The sequence below is a fragment of the Carassius auratus genome, chromosome 40 (genome assembly GCF_003368295.1).
Source record: "Carassius auratus strain Wakin chromosome 40, ASM336829v1, whole genome shotgun sequence".
Lineage (NCBI taxonomy): Eukaryota > Metazoa > Chordata > Actinopteri > Cypriniformes > Cyprinidae > Carassius > Carassius auratus.
In genome coordinates, this window is record NC_039282.1 from 5,238,844 (window position 1) to 5,257,098 (window position 18,255).

Genomic DNA, 18,255 nt, shown 5'->3' on the forward strand with positions numbered 1-18,255 from the left:
TAAGGAAAACCGTTGAGTGTATTTATGTTCAACATTTTACAACACCGTTTTCACCTAGTTCTGTGGTAGTACTCGAGACATCTTACACGCATAATGAAGACCACTTATTCATGTTGATTTCAATTCTCTGTAGATTGCATTTGAACATACAGTTTGGTTTGGGAGAAAGTAGAACACGTTGGTCATTTTTAACAGTGTTGTAGCTGTAAAATCGCTAACCATAAATAAACATTTTATGTTCTCCAAAGGCCTGCAAAACATCAATAATACTTGAACAGCTACTAAACGCTTTAAATAGCTTCTTAAATTGTATTGAAGCAGTATCGGACTGATTTAAATAGGTCACTTTTTATTTTTTATTACTGTACGTGTTTGTTCACAATCTCTTCAAACAGTAAAACCCACTATGTATCATGGAATAAAGGTGCGGTCACATTTATTGTTCCTCTGTGAATTTTTTAAGGCGAAATCCAGTCATTTCGATATGAATCCACATGTTCTGAAATTTTGTGTGATGATGAAAGATTACCCTGCCCAGATTTCGCAACAGGTTCACAAGGTCTTGGGAGTTCAGCCAACATAAATCTGCTGTAATAATCCAGTCATTTCAATAAGCATCCATGTATTTGGGAACGTTGCGTAACTGAACGATTTCTCATTCAGATTTCGCCACGGGTTCAGATGGTCACACGAATTCAACAAACATAAAGCTATCTGGTTTGAAAATGACTTCTGTGTGAACTGTACTTCATATGTCACTACACTATTGACAGCCTAGAAATTTTCACAAACCTTTTAATAATTGACTGTTGGTCAGTGAATTTTCGCATGCGAAATCAAGGCAAATTTTAATTGGGATTAAAATTGGGATTTTAATTCGCATGACGGTGAGAGGCTTCCCAATCCAGATTTCGAATCTTGGCCAAGTGAATTCACTGTGATGACCAACACTGCTACACTATTGATAATAGACATTTAAATGTATTTTTTTTTTTGCCTGTGTAATTTTCACAAAATTTGCACAAATTTGCTGTTGTTTTGTGAATTTTCGCAGGTGAAATCAAGGTGAATCTCAATAGGCATCCATGCAATCTGGAATTTCGATGATGACAAAAGATTTTCCAAAACAGAACGATCAAATAAAATGATAAACAATCACATTCACTGCAATGACCAACATAAACCAAGAAAACTTGCTTGTTTTGAACGTGACTTCTGTGTGAGCTGTGTAGAACTGACAATCAACTTTTTTTTAAATCTCAAAATTTCATTAATGTGGCCGCACCTTAAGACTACTATTCCAGCTATTTTTCACTAGTGTAACAATTGAGATGCTAAAAGTGACAAATATGGGTCATTATCAAGGCACTGCATGATTATGATGTTGTTTCTTTTTCTCCTGTTTGTGGCAACTATTCCAAACTCTCGTAGGCTGGCAGTGATAGGTGATGGCTGCCTCCCTAGGGAGCCAAATCACAAGATCAAGTTGTCAGGACTTGGCAAATAGTGTGTGTGTGTGTGTGTGTGTGCATGCATTTGTGGTTCTGCATCTAAAAGAATGAGCTGGGAACACAGAGACACAGTGGGATAAAGTTGGACAGGAGTCGCTGATGTACCTCTACAATAAATATAGACTCCTGAGCTGGTAGGTGAGCTTTGGTGAATTAAGTCTTTGTTTCTGTGACCTTTAAATGCGAGTGTAATGCTCCATTTAATTTAAATCATCATTTAAATGTAATGTAGTTCATTTATATTCTCTAGTCATTTCGTGTCAGTCAATCCCATCAAGTATTTAGCACAATACTATTCCAGAATGGCTTGATGGCATTTGGCATTTTTACAAATCGTGGGACAAACTTTACCATTGAAAGTCACGTTTCTCCACATCGAGACAAAATAAACCGAACTGCAACTGAAAAATATCTCTGACGGCAAAAAGGCATTTTCTTCTAAGGTGAGTGAGCCACCACCTGCAGGTTTGGTTCACCGGGGCTTTTCGTCTTCTCCCTTTTTCAATCAGATGTGGAAAGCCTCTGGTGGATATCTGTCTGTGCATCTGAGTGAATATATAACATCTTCAGGAAACACGAGAAGAAGAAGAAAAAAAAGGAAGTAACAAAATCAAGTTTTTCCTCTCGTTGGGAATAACAGGTCTGGGTCATTTGATGTCTCCCTGCCGAATGGTTTCCGTATTGACGCGTTGGTCAGCGAGCAGCAGTGGGTTCTGTCTCAGTTTATGAACTGCGTGTAGCCCTCGGCTCCTGTCACTATTACATCCATCCACATCCTCATGGCCTCTGCGGACGGGGCCACCATGTAATACAGTCTGTCGTGGGTCTTCACGCAGAAGGTCAGGGAGGGGTTGGGGCTCTGGGATCAAAAAGACACATTCAGATCAGTGAGGGTGCCACATGTGGAGTCTCGCTACTACTCAGTTATTGAGGGATATGCATGATCTTATACTTATCCATTAGGGGATGTCAGTTTTCAGAGATATTTACAAAACATTTATTTTCATTTATATTTAATAAATTGATCACACATGGACGCCAAATACCACATGAACTATTTCAACTACAATTAAAACCACTACACAAATAGATATAATCTACATAAATAAATAAATAAAAGAACTGTACTGCTTTGTTTTTGTTTTTATTTTTTTTTTGCTATGTATTTCAATGCATTTAAATTTTGAATTAATCCAACTGGAATATTTTAATTCAATTGAATATAGTTTCACAATTTTCCAAATATTATTAAAAATGTGCATGACTAATGCTGCTAAAATTTATTATTATTTATGCAATTTATTGTGTGCATTGTATAGTTTGCAAGACATTGTAAAAAAGTTCAAATAGACTTATTTCTAATCTTATATCAGTTTTATTTATGTTTATACTTTATAATGCACATATTCAATAACTACAGTCAACTGGTCAAACTACATTTAAAGTGATTATGCTAAATATAACAATAATCATACATTTTTTATTAAACATTAGATATGTACTAATATTTAAACTATTGATCCTAATTAATATAATAACAAATACATGTAATAATACGCTAATAAATAAATATAAGAAATGTGCTACTATTATAAGTATTTTAATGCATATAATTCAGTATGAATCCAATTGGTATAGTTTAATATAATTTACTAATTTTAAAAGTATTAATAATAATAACGCGTATGGATAATGCACAAATTTTGTTATGTGGTTCATGGTATATTTCACACCTCACATACACATTTCATATCATATTTTAGATCTGATTTTAAACTTAAGTTAATGTTTAATGTAGAAAAATTAATGTTTTTTTTTGTAATGATATTTCTAAATATCTATTAAAAGTAATGCTGGTAGTGTTCGATAATTCATCACATAATTCTACGTCGCATGCAGCACAAGCAACAGCGTGCGCTCGGTTGTGCATTTCCCAGATGATTACCGAATACTCTTGAGCTAAAGTGGATTAATCGAAAGTCATTCCATTTAATTACTAACAAAGTATTAATTATTACCACCTCTAATTTTAATACAGATGTTGAGCAGGGGGTGAGTTCTCCTCACCAAAACACTCAATGTTGAAGAGCACTCCATTCATGCAATGGACAAACAAATCCATTCAAATGATTCTGACACTGTCAAGGAGTAAATTATGTTACGGTTTCCTGTTAAACTATTACATTATACAGCACAAAGCTGATGGCGTACAATACGCTACACAACTGCTTCTTTGGGGCTATTATGTTATACACACACTTAGTATCTCACCATAGGTGGGAGTAGTAAAGAAACTCGTAAATTACATTATACTCTCATCCTCAGTAACTGCACAAAAATATGAGGTATGTTAATATGTCACGAGGGAATAAGTGTGTGAAAAAATGCACGAATTAGAGCAATTTCCTCTTAAGCAAACATGCAGGATAGGGTGAAAGTGGTGAAGAGTGATACGTACGTTTGCCAAATTCAGATTGAAAAATCCTTTCTGTGAAAACAGTCGGCAAAGCAAAAGAATGAAGAAGAAGAAGGGCGGGGAATATTGACAGCAGAGTTACAGCATAAGAGACAAAAAAGAAGAAAGAAGCTAACAGAAAAAAGATCAAATGAAATGGCGCAACAGGAGTGCAGAGCAGTAAACCAGCGGGAGAAGTGCGCGGAGGGGTTTTTATCTGATAGGGGCTCGTACCTTTGTGGCACTGCGCAGGTGATCGTAGTAAACCTCCTCGATAGCCTGGAAGTAGATGACACCCTTCAATTTGCTCTCATGCTTATCTGCGAATGGGAGAAACAGAGATGTTAGCCTGCGAAAAATCGTTCCCTTAATAAGTATTTTATTGCATTGGTTTTGTTTGAAAACATCATAAGACAAATTAACTCGAGAAGCTGAAGCGAATAAGTTCCCCGAAAACAAGCATTTCCAAGTATTTTTACTGGAGAACAAGACGAAACTACTGATTAACATGTTTTGCACAGCGATGGTTTCTAAAACAAATAAGCCCCCACCCCCCTCGAGAATAATGATTCGGTAAGCACCGATGTGACCTTGTTACTGCGGTGCAACCCCTTCATTTTCAGTGCGCGTAGAAATAAAGAGCGAGCGCTCACGCTTTGCCGAGCGCCACGGCTGGGTGATGAGCACGATTTCCTCAGCATTGCGGCAGATTTCATCAGCATCAGACAGCATGCGGACGGGCTTCTGGTTATTTGTATGCCCCTAGCTAACCCGAGGCTATCGGAAATCATGGCAGCCACTGTGAGCTTAAGAATTACTAATTATCCGTATCCCCCCACTGCTGGATTCACCCACAATCCACTCTTTGTTCTGCCCTCGTTTCTTTCCCCAACCTCAGGGCGACGAAAGCATAACGACACGTTCATAGAGCAGCATTAGCATAGTGCACAGTAAGGAGGATGTTGGAAGGCGACGCTGTGGTGCACATACCGGCGTAGTAGGAAAACGTCCTTTTAAGGCGATCAAAGACGAACCAGCGCTTCTTCCAGGATTTGATCTTTCCTCCCATCTTGACAAGATAGCCCTTGCACATCTTTTCGGTGAGAATCACGTGGTAGCACGTATCCACGCTGTGACCTGAGGACTCGATGTGGGAACGGAGGTCAAACTCCTCTTTGCGAATGGGAAGGTATCGGGTCATCGGACGGGCCTGGAAATCAACAACATGTGGTTAACGCTTTGGTTATTTAAGGATTAATTACATGGATGTTGTTTTTTATCCTATCAATTAATTGATAAAAAAATGGGTTTAAAAAAATACTTCATGCATACAATGATTTGAACTCACATCTTCCACGAGGAACATGTTTTTAATTTCTGAAAATATCTGAATATATATATTATATATATATGAAGAGTTCAGATGCAAAAGCCTCTAAGTGCCATCTGAAATTTTCATCTAAAATTATGATTTTTATCAGGCTCCTATATTTATGTTCAGTTATTTCACTTTAATAGCCTGGAAAATGACCTGCACATTGCTATTAAAGTAAAATGACTCAACCTAAGCATAGGAGCTTGATAAAAATCCTAAATTTAGATGAAAATTTCAGATGGCACTCTGAACTCTTCATATATATATGTATATATATATATATATATATATATATATATATATATATATATATATATATATATATATATATATATATATATATATATTCAAAAAGGTCAGAGTGATATAACTGTATTGATAACATAATAAAAAAGTATTGTTCATAATAAAACCTTAAGTAGTTTGTATCATTTATTATTATTTCTCATTTAAAAAATAACAAAACATTCAAAACTTTACTGCTTATTAATGTCTGAAAAGCTTTTGGCGGCCAAATCAATTAAGTGGTATAACCATAATGCAGAAACAGAAAAAAAATAAAGCTGCATATCTGACGTGATAATTTCACCTTTATAATGACAGTTCAGGTTGTAGAATGTAAATACATTTTAATGCCATCTTATAAATTACTATATTTCTAGAAATGTGTTCGTAAGTGTACATCTCGCAGAATCTACAAAACGTCACCATTTAAATTTAACAAATATTACTAATTTTAACAAAATGTTCATATTTTTCAGTTATGCTTTCTTGTGGACTACGTGCAAACATCTGTTACATTTCTGCAACAGTTAATTCATGGCAGTACTAATTGACAAGCAATTTATGATACCTCTTATTTTGTTCAAATTATAAAATTATTATAAATATGGAGGTTCTACAAAGCATGTGTAAACTTGTAATCGCAACTGTATAATATATATATATATATATATATATATATATATATATATATATATATATATATATATATATATATATATATATATATATATATATATATATATAAAGATAAAATAAATATTTATATATATAAAGGTTTAAATTAAATTCCTAATGAAAATTATTAAAATACAATTTATAATGAAATTAAAAACGAATGACTATATAATTAAATTGATTTTTTTAAATTAAAATTAAACTGCAATTACATCACATTTATTCATTTAGCGGAAATTTTTTTTTAATTGAATCTTTTCTTAAAAATGGTATAAAATCATAATAACCACATGAAACCAACATGAATACAAAGAGTACATCTCTAAGTAAATAAATATTTCAAAATGAATCCATTAAATGGACAGTTCTAGTAGAATCACGATGGACTCCTCACCTGAGAGAAGTTTTTGGCCCTCATCTTCACCTCCTTCTCTATCAGCTGCTCTCTATGTATCGTCTCCTCCTTCAGTCTCTTCTCCGCCTCCTCTCTTCTTCTTCTCTCCTCCTCTAGCATGAGTTTACGGGTATGAGTCTCTCGTTCCTGCAGCCAAAAGAAGGCAGATGTTAATCGACAAGGCTGGGAGGCAGAAAAGCTGAATGTGGTTACTGTATCGATTGTATACTGATATTATGACTTACTCTGGACTCTATGAGTCGAGCTTTCTCCAGTTGTGCCTCTTTTAACATCTTCTCCATCTCCTCGATCTTCAACGCATCCATACAACTGGCACTGTGAAACACATCAAACATTACATCAGTCAAAGTCATTAGCTGTAAAGCGGGGAATTCACTATATGTTTTCGAACCGAGACGGACAGCAAACATTTAAATACTCAAGCGAAAGTTGCGCAAGCGTTCAGTGATTTTACCCCTCGGTGATCTATTTGGTGAATGATGGAATGGAGACTGGTAGCAGGGAGAACGGTGGATTATGAAACATTTCGTCATATATGAAAATACAACTGGATTGCACATACAGTACAAGCATGAAAATCTGCCGTGAAACATGAAATGAAGCACATGTGGACTATAAACATAGAAAAAGAAAATGAGTAATGGATTCCTCTAGAGAAGAGTCCCAGACTAGCTTGAGGCTTTATAAAGACAAGCGTAAACAAACTGTATGAGAACATTTCAAGTAAACAAATTCTCTCCTGAGAGAGACACAGCTGAAGGGCGTCTGTTTCCAAAGCCGTCATGCTCCAGTCCAGCTCCACTGCTCCACCGCTTCACTGTACTTTACAGGCTTCTGTTTACAACGTCTTCACACATTCCCCATGATAACGCTTGTAAACCAAGACAACTGGGTCGTGGCCCATTCAGAACTGAAATGAGAATGTCTTTGAAATTCTATTCCTGAATCCAGATTGGAATTTAAGGATATTTGAATCTAAACTGAAATGGAATGACATTCAAATAAAAAAAAATGTTTTAGTTCTTAATTATACACTTCTGTTCAAATGTTTGGGGAGATATTTGTTTTTACTTTTTTTATTTAAAAGAAATTAATACTTTTATTTGGCAAGGATGCATTTACTTAATTAAAAGTGACATATATACTTATTTAGACATTTATAATGTTACAAAATATTTATTTTCTTTTTTTTTCAAATAAACAGTTTATTTGATTTTCTATTCATCAAAGAATCCTTTAAAAAATCTATCATGGTTTGTTTTTAATATTGATAATAAGAATGTTTCTTGATCAGCAAATCAGTATGTTATAATAATTTCTGAAGGATCATGTGACACTGAAGACTAGAGGAATGATGCTGAAAAATTAAATATAAAATAAAATATATTTAAAAAAAAAATATTTCACATTATTAGTGTTTTTTCTTTTCTTCATCTGAGCATCATGAGCATAAGAAACATCTTTCAAAAACATTTTATTAAAAAAACATATATTACATTAAACAATTGCAGAAAATTACATGTCGATAATTAATATTAATTTTAATAATATAATAACATAGATACATTTTCTATATATGCATATATAAAATATTACATTATGTTAATAGCTGAACTTTTACTTTATGAACTCTGATGCATGTAATCCCCAAAATTTCCCAGAATAATCTAATTTTGTCTTTAAAAATGTAGACAAACAATACAAAGCAGGCTTACCGTATAAATTATTATTTGTGTGTGTGTGTGTGTGTAGAAAAAAATCAGTTATGTGAAGATTCTTTGAATTACAATTAAGTGCATTTCTCTTTTTTGTCATTCCAAATCAAATTCCACTCCAACACGCTCTGCAGCGTGACCGATTCAATTCAAATCACACTCATGAACTGATTTCTGATTTTCACTCAGCCCTGGTGTCACGTGCCGGTATTTGCACCTCATTATAATTTCCACAACCTATACTTCCTTTCTTCATTCGGCTCATCTGTTATCTATGAATGTCAAATTCTGATGAAAGTAAAACAGGACACTTAACTGCCATATATACGTACGGCTTACACAAGTACAATGGATTATTCGTATATGCAGCGAGGGGGATGGTGGAAAGCAGAAACAAATAAGTGGGTGTGCATTTATGACAGGAAGGGTGGATAAGCAAACAGTAAAACCTCAGGCATGTGTTTATGGAAGACGCCTTTTCGATTGTTGACATTTTTGCCCAATTAGTCCTATGTGAGTTCTGACTGTCCCTGTTCAGTGGAAACTGAACAGATGACCATTTCAACACAGCCCTTTTAACCCAGCAACAACCTACAGAGGTGAGGTGTCTTCACGCAGTCCGTTTAACCCAGAAACAACCTAATCTGTAGCCTCAAGCACCGAAGCCGTTCATTTGTTCTTGCTTTTCACGGGAAAGTGGGCGGGATGAAGCACGGCCGCTGCATCCTGATTCACAGAGTTACTGCATGCATGTGAATTTATCTCAAATATACATTATTTTACACTTTTGCACATGGACGTTATATAATATAAATGTATATAAAAATATATAACTATTATTTCTTATATAAAATTACAATATACATTATAGTTCAAACTGTTTGGGACCAGTAGGATAATTAATAACACTATTATGAATTACATTACAATTAAAAAGAAAAAATATCTAATATTTAACCAGACTATACATATAGTGTTACAATAAATACATTTAAAATTATTTTAAAATACATAGAGAACATCAGTCAAAAGTATGAAATAATACAAAATATATTTTTAGTTTTTTAAAGACGTCTTTTAAGCTCATGAAGACTGCATTCATGTGTTCAAATATACAGTAAAAACTGTAATATTGTGAAATATTATTACAATCTAAAATTTATTTTATGACAAAACTGAATTTTCAAAACTAAAAATTCTAAATTTGAAATAGAAATATTTTGTCCCATTTTAAAGTGACTTACCGTCACTTTAATTTAATACGTCCATACTGACTCGAAACTTTTCAACAGTAGTGTTTATTATAATTTTATATAAGATATAATATGTATATTAAAATACTTTTCATTTATATATTTAAAGTAATATAATTTGTCATACTCAAACCCCTCCCAATTACTGATAAATGCAATGTTTAAAATGAAAATAAATGGGAAAATATTAAATCTAATTTACACTAAAGTGTCACTTTAAACACCCTATGAAGTCCACTTTGCAAGCGTTATTGGTCAAATTGGATTATACTTAGTGAAAGCCATTAAGCAGATGGTAGATCATTTAGCTTGGGACAGGCCTGTGGAGAGAAAACCACAGAGCCGCCACTAATTTCTGTCACAGAGCCATTGGCTAAGCGCTCAGAGAAAGGGATTCAGGAAAGTACATGGAAATGTTGAACCTGGACATGTTGTCAGGAGAGCAGGCCGAGTTGTTTCCGGTGGAGATGCTTGTGTCCATGCTGTCCGAGCTCTCCAGGCTGAGGGTGTCATAAGGCTGTTCCCCAGAAGAGGGCGCCGTGTGGTGCAGGATGGAGTGATGCACGACTGGCCCCGAGGTTGAACAAAAGGGACTGTTGATCTGCGTTTGAGAGCCATGGAGCGCCTCCCACTGGCACTGAGCCTCTACTGCAGCTTTCTGCTTCAGCTCGGCCAAACGTCTCCGCTGCTCCTCAATCACTTGCTGGCCTGATGTAGATAAAAAAAAAAAAAAAAAAAAACACATATATGAAAGTCAAATTTACGTGTAGGTTATGCAGAGAACTAAATGTGCCCACAACTGAACAAGCTAAGCATTTTATAGATCAAATATAGCTGCCAAACCCTCTATCGGAGTATAAAGTGCTTTGAAACCCAAGTGACTGCACATCCATTAAGGATGGCACAGTTTGCCCATAATTTGCTTCATCATGCCTCACACATACACATATAAATATGCAACGTATGTGCACTGAATAAACAGCCCAAGCAATAACTCTAAATCAAGATTCCTTTGTACGCTACCAGTCAAAACTCCTCTACTCATTCTTTATTACATTTTTTAAAAGTAGAGAAACTATGTTAACATGAATTATATATTATTATTATTATTTAATTATATATATATATATATATATATATATATATATATATATATATATATATATATATATATATATATATATATATATATATATTAGTGCTGTCAATCGATTAAAAAAAATTAACTAATTAATCGCACAATTTTTTAAAATTAATCGCGATTAATCGCGATTAATCGCAATTAAAATACTGAAACTTTTTGGATATGTAAATGTAAAATGTAAATAATTAATGTAAACTCAAGACAAAGAAACTATTTAAATTCAAAATATGATTGTTTATTGGAATTTTTGTTTAACTTGTAACACAGATTTTCCCATGTAAACAACATACCTGCAATAAACCATCAATATCCTCCAAATTAACTGTTGGCTTGAAAGCCATATTTATTACAGAAATAAAAACACAGGCATGTAAGTACCATTTGAATTTCAAAACAATCAATGCCAATAAAAAACAAAAATGATTTCTGTTATGTTGAATTCTAAGTGGACTGCAAAAAAATTCCAAAGTATAGTCATTGCCAGTGCTTTAAGTGGGCTGGTACACACCAGTACTCAGTACCACCACTTCCAAATATAGCTCTTGAGCGTACTGCCACCTCTCCGTGCGCCCAGAACGTGCTTGTAGCGTACCGGTACGCTCATTTGGACATCTGTTTTAATAGAGGTTTTAATCTTTTACCTGCACTGCCGATTTTCAGAGCGCCCTTCACAATGCAAGCTTCCTAATTCATCCCACCCAGAGCAGAAACTACATTACCCATTCACCCTTAAGTTATACAAGTGAATAGCGCATGTGTCACTTTTCCCACTGTTAAGTGTCAACAACTCAACGTGGCCGGAGAAGGTGTGTGAAACTCGTTGTGAGTTATACTAAAGCAAAATCTTGAGTATTTATTGTCTGATAAACATTAAAAACTGTCTGCGGAGGTTGAGTCGTCCTGCAGCCCCCGCTGGCTGTTCATTGGCTGCAGCATCTTTTTTCTAAGTTCTAAAAAAATACCGTAGACGGCAAGGCACAAATTTAGATATTAATTTATCTAATTAATCTATAGCCCATGCACAAAGACAATATGATCTTTTTGTCCCCTTTTTGTTTTAAAGCTTGATGAAGAGAGAGAGCGCAAGTTGCTGCAGCTGAGGAGGACAGTGATGCACGCGCACAGGAGTGATTGACAGTTCGCGGCACTGTGTACAAAAAATACTCCGCTACACAATTATTTCCTTATTTTCGTTTAAGCTTATTAACGTTAGCGTTACAGAAAGGTCTGATTTACGCACTGTTACAGTCATTGTTTGTTTTTTTTTGTTTTTTTTAACAATGACATTTGAGTTCATGATTTTAATGTTGCTGTTTCTTGTGGCAGATTAGTAATCCGGCAGAGTTTTATACTGAAACTTTCCGTCTAAAAGTCCTTCCTTGGGCTTATCCATATTTCTTTGCACGTTGAACACACATAGGCCACAACTGGAAATAAAAAAAAACTGCAACCGCGTTAATTGCGTTATTTTTTTTTAACGCGTTAAATATTTCAAATTAATCGAATGCGTTAACGCGCTAATTTTGACAGCACTAATATATATATATATATATATATATATATATATATATATATATATATATATATATATATAATTCATTTTAACATAATTCCACTACTTTTAAAAAAATATAATAAAGATGAGAATTAAATATAAATCTTATATTTGAGCTTTAATCAAATCAAATCAAATAATTACACTGGTTTTATATTTAAGCTTTACTATATATATATATATATACATATATATATATATATATATATATATATATATATATATATATATATATATATATATATATATATATATATATATATATATAGAAATAAAAAAAATATTAAGTCTTTATTTATTTGTAAGTTAGGTATAATAATACAAAAGTAATTTCAAAGTATAATAAAAAAAATGCTCCCTGTGATTAAGGAATTTTATAGTAACCACAAAAACATGAACAAATTAAAAATTTAAATCAAATAATTTAAAACGAATTACACTGGTCTTATATTTGAATTAGGTACAATGTTTGCATAAAAAATATTTACAAGCATTTCAGCATAAGCCTTAAATTAGGTCATAGGTTTTGAGATCACCACAACCAAATTCAGCTGTGTACAGCTTTTGACTGGTAGTGCAGCTAAAGTGCTTTAAATATTTGAAACTACAAGATTATCACTGATATCATGATTCAATCCATGCACAGCTATGCCATCAGTGGAAAATAACCTTGGTAAAAGAACATTTGGACACAGGCAAGACCGTTCCAATGGGGGAGGAAGTGCACAAAATGCTGAGTTAGAATTAATGAGGATGCTGATTACGATGAAGGGCAGTCCAATGCTACTTAGAGCTCGTTCTACCTGTGGGACTGTCCGTACTGGAGGATGACTCAAACATGGAGGGCAAGAATTCTGTTTGAGGGCAAGGGACAACAAAAGATGACTGATGATCAAAAATGAAAAGACAACTAAGGAAGACAACACCCAAAGAAGAAACTAGCATCCTATGGTCACAATGAATATGGAAAATCAAACTAATGTGGAAATTTAAATAAAGCATGTGGATAAGGAACAACACAAGGGTGAGTAAATAATGATATTTTTAGTTGAGCAACTCCTTGAAGTTTGATGGCTCATCAGCCATTTATGTTGATCTAACAATCAGCTCTGAAATGTCAGCTCTCAAGCTGCTGTGTTCCTCATTACCTTTTTGCTGAAGAGCCAGCTGCCTTTTGGTCTCAATGTCCTGAAGGGTGGCTGCCAGGTTGCGTGGGAGACTCCCGGTGCTGTTGGCTACCATCAGAGGACTCTGGGTAAATAAAACAAACAATTATTTCCACCAGCATATTTAACGATAAAGAAGGGAGCTTAATTACCACATTAAATGATGCAGTAGATTCTGATAACTGCACTATTTACCTTGGCAGGGGTGTAACAGAGAGAATTTACTCTGGCGTGGTGCTAAAATAGTCTCAATGCATTATTTACCCTGGTGGGAGTGTTGCGTCCCAGTGTAGCCGTAGTGTATGTGGGGGACAGACCAGTGCTGATTTTTGGTCTCAGTGATGATTGGCTGGTATCACTGTCCAGTCGAGAGCGGTACACCTGCAGGCCAGAAATATTCATTGTGAGTCCAAGTATTGCATTTCATGCTACTATTGTTCACATCATTGAGAGACATTTACATGCACTTTGTTTTTGTTGTGCTGAAGTTTGAGGCAGTGGACTTAAATACACTTGTACCTCTAAATACTTTCACGATACGTAATTAATGTAAACACAATCAGTTATGTTTTCGGAACAGGACAAAACATCTGATATGTCAAAAGAGATCTGTGCATTAGTGTGAATGCAGCCGAGTAAAGCTGCCACAATGATGTCATCAGTAAACAGCATTAACACTGAATCTCAACCATAACTTGTCTGTAAGCTTTTGAGTAAAGCACTCTCAAACACTGCAAATACTTCTTGTTTATCACTTGTAATTGTCTTTTCCCACTTTATTACTTTATATTTGCCTGCATGTTTTGAAGCTATAATTAGTTGGTTAAATTCTTAACAATTCTTTTGATTTATTATTAATTTGTAACTATTTAAAAAAGTAGTCCACTAATGTAATTGAATAAAAATGCACACAATAAATTTGATATGAAATTAATATGAAAATGTAGCCATGTGCAGGTTTATCATGATGCATTGTGATACTGAATTGAATCAGATCGTTGACATGATCATCGCAATCGCAATCAAATCAAATCAAATCGTGAAACAATAAAGACAAATTTGATGTATTTTCACATCCTTTTTTAATCTTGATAGCCTCTGGTCCCCTTCTACTCTTTAACAGAGAACAGCAGCTTGCACATTCTGCTCAACTTCTCATTTTGTGTCCCATTTTAGAAAGAAAGTCATTCAGCTTTGAAACAACACTAGTAAACACTAACAGAATTTTTTGGTGCACTATTCCTTTAAAGGGGGGTTTGTCACAAGTTTCGGAAAGTTTTTTTTTCGAGTATGGCTCTGTGTGACGTTAGATGGAGTGGAATTTCCTTATATGGGTCCTGAGGGCACGTCTGCCGGAAGAGAACACGCTCCCGTAGAGCAGAGCACTGAGAGCACAACAGACTTCACTGATCAGAGCGAGAGCGTCGCGAAATGTCACAAAAGGAGTTTGTTTTTGGTTGCCAGGGCAAGACAACCCTGCACAGATTACCTAAAGAGAAACAGCATTAAGGGACCAGTGGATGGAGTTTATTTTTACAGAGCATCAACGGAGTTGTGCAAGTGTTTGTGTTTGTTCCCTGCATTTCGAAGATGCTTGTTTTACAAACAAGGCCCAGTTTGACGACGGATTTGCGTATCGTTTATTTCTTAAGGATAATGCAGTCCCAACGAAAAAGGGTCACGATCGTGTGTTGGAACCGCATGTGGTGAGTAAAACTGCTTAAAATATCTCTGTGTTGTTAACTTAGCTGTCGGCGTGTAAGCACATCAAGTAAACAACATGCGATGTTGTCATCAAACTGCACGAGTAAAACTGCTTCAAATATCTCTGTGTTGTTAACTTAGCTATCGGCGCGTAAGCACATCAAGTAAACAACATGCGATGTTGTCATCAAACTTCACTTTCCACATGTACAGCTTAAAAAAAAAAAAAAAAAGACAAAGTGGAACTTAATCATTTTCCAAAACCGCTAAGCAAATATATATACAGTTTCAGTACATACCACATAGAGCCGCTGTTGTTGCTGCTGCTCTTGTTAAATTTCAGCCTCTGGATCTTAAATATACGCTGAATCTGAAAGTTAGCAATGGTTTGGTTTGGTTGGTTTTGTCCTCACGTAATGTCACAGGTTCCAGACCCTCTCAACGCAAAAGCTTACTGGCGCTCGTGATTCTTTAGCTCCGCCCACACGTCACGCCTACATACGCTCGTGTTTTTCCGGGAAAAATCGGTACAGACTATCTTTCTCTTATGAATATAATAAAACTAAAGACTTTATGGAGTTATGAAGGATGCAGTACTACTCTATAGGTACTCAAGATTAACAGGATATTGAGTGAAAACGAGCATTTCACCCCCCCTTTAACAATAGGAATCTGCTATAGATGGTTCTCCACACAACAGTACAACAACAGAAGATAGAAACCTTGAGACCTTGGACAAGAATCGACAGCCAAATATGCAAAACACCCACAAAAACAAACTTAGACACATCAATATAAAACAGGCCTATGAAGATGAAATGTGAAAATGTGGAAGAGCAAAAGGGAGTAAAAGAGAGCTGAGCTTCTGGCTGTTACCTGCACAGGTTTGCGTGATGAGAAAGCTTTAGCCAAGAGGGGAAGAGGAGGGTACCAGTGCTCTAAATTTAGAGCGGGCATCTGAGGCCTGCCCCAGTCCGACTGACGCTTAACACACGCAGCACATCCATAAGCACAGACAGCACGAGAGAGAGAGAGAGAGAGAGAGAGAGAGAGAGGTGGAACGGTGGAATGCCAGAGAGAGAAAGAGAAGAGTGTTAATGAGCAACTGAAGGATTTGTTCAATGACTGAATGATAGAGGTCGTTGGCGATACCCAGACCTAACCAGGAATAAAACAAGAGAGAACACAGAGGAGAGACACACCTCGAAGGAGAGAGAGAGGGAGGAGCCGTGAGGGGAGGGGAGGTAGGAGAAGGCGGAGTCTGCGAGAGAAGACTGAAGTAATTGGATGGGTGAGGTAGGGGAAGACTCCACCTTCGGCATCCCATAGATCTGGTGTAATTGGCCGACGGTCACATACTCCTGACATTCAGGAGTGACACGCGGACACAGACAGAAGGGCAAAAAACAAGAAGAAGCAGAGCAGGAAAGAGAAGTTATAAAGTTGGCAACAAGAGCACATAATTAAGTTTAACAATGCTTTTCAGTTCCATTTACTTAATGCATAAACATCAGCTCTTGTATTGTGTCCTAACTAGATGCAATGCAACAAGTTTCCAGCAGCAGGTACTGTACAGTAATTTATCTGTCTACAGTTAAAGCGAAAATAGACAATTAGAACATGTTTGTTTTTTAAATTACAGTTATGTGGAGTGAGATAGTGACCCAGTAAGATGTCTCGATAAGTAGGGCTATCTGCAATCAAAGAATGAGAAAATTGCAGCTGGTTAGGACAAAAAAAAAAAAAAAAAAACCGAACATGTAAGATACTGCTTTATTGCATCAAGCCTAGAGTAATGGGTCATTCTATAAAACAGGTGCCACTTGTGCTAGTTTGTTTGTCAATTAATCAATCGATCGATCGATCAATCAATTCATTCATGCTTTTTTATCTTTCCCACCTCTGTTTCCAACTGCTTACTTTATTATCAAATAAATAATTTCAAATAAATCATTTCATTTTATTGAAAACAAAATATATATGAAGAAAAGCTAGAATTCTACCATTATTATATATATGCATCTACACATCTATCTTGTAGCTTCGTGACCTTCATGGCTGCAAAATTAAACTGTAAAACTGTCAACTGCTACCATAAACCTTTATTATTATGGAAAGCATAATTATATGCAAACAACGGTTTATTTTAGTATTATTTATATGGTATATTTTTATATTAATGTTTTAAATGAGCTTTTATTTATGTATGTTTAAATGTTTAATTTCAGTGCTTTACACTAAACTTATTTCAGTTATCAAGCCAGCATTTCAAATTTTCATTCGTTTTTCGTCCAATATTTATCTTATTCAATTTTATTCAATTAACAAAACGGTTTTTAAAAGTTCTAGTTATGATAACGCTAATCTGAACTTTTTGTTAGCTGAACTTTAATTCAAATATAACATTCATTGTATTTCCTTTGAGGTTTTTAAATGAGTAGTTCATTTATAAATGAAAATTTGCTGAAAATGTTCTGTATCAGTTACAAAAGATCATTACTTACCTATAAGGCCCTAGATGGTTTAGCTCCTGCATACCTAACTAGCCTTATACAATGGTACAATCCATCTCGCTCCCTAAGGTCACAAATTGCTGGACTTTTGGTAGTTCCTAGGATAGCAAAGTCCACTAAAGGAGGTAGAGCTTTTTCACATTTGGCTCCCAAACTCTGAAATAGCTTCCTGATAATGTTCAGGGTTCAGACACACTCTCTCTGTTTTAATCTAGATTGAAGCCAAGCATTCAAATAATGCATCTCATTATTTGTGACTGCAGTTGTATCTGATCAAATGGGCATTATTATTCTTTAGCTTGGGCTAACTAATTAATTTTACTTTGTTGGAACAGCAGCTATGCTAATGATGTCTCTATTTGTTTCTCTGTTTTGCCAGAGGATTTACATCCCGCGTTATACAAATAAACTTGATTTTAATTGAATTGAATTGAATTGAAAATGTAATCACTCTCACTGCATTGTATTTTTGGTATTTTTCCCCAATAC

General features: G+C 35.1%; 1 protein-coding gene across 8 annotated transcripts in view; it reads right to left on the minus strand.

Moving 5' to 3' along the window:
* The window catches only part of LOC113058358 (pleckstrin homology-like domain family B member 1), a 69,397-nt gene continuing 51,142 nt past the window's right edge, over positions 1–18,255 (minus strand). For 3 of the 8 annotated variants that reach the window (XM_026226172.1, XM_026226170.1, XM_026226173.1), the window contains 12 exons: positions 16,456–16,614; positions 16,130–16,237; positions 13,814–13,930; positions 13,532–13,634; positions 13,187–13,237; positions 10,092–10,392; positions 6,941–7,031; positions 6,696–6,842; positions 4,957–5,176; positions 4,201–4,286; positions 3,970–3,999; positions 1–2,370 (listed from right to left, as the gene is read on the minus strand). In XM_026226172.1, the coding sequence (XP_026081957.1) occupies positions 2,230–2,370; positions 3,970–3,999; positions 4,201–4,286; positions 4,957–5,176; positions 6,696–6,842; positions 6,941–7,031; positions 10,092–10,392; positions 13,187–13,237; positions 13,532–13,634; positions 13,814–13,930; positions 16,130–16,237; positions 16,456–16,614 (1,554 nt within the window). In that variant the 3' untranslated portion in view covers positions 1–2,229. The remainder of the gene's footprint in view (positions 2,371–3,969; positions 4,000–4,200; positions 4,287–4,956; positions 5,177–6,695; positions 6,843–6,940; positions 7,032–10,091; positions 10,393–13,186; positions 13,238–13,531; positions 13,635–13,813; positions 13,931–16,129; positions 16,238–16,455; positions 16,615–18,255) is intronic. The other 5 variants (XM_026226175.1, XM_026226176.1, XM_026226169.1 and 2 more) reach the window with 4 other exon arrangements.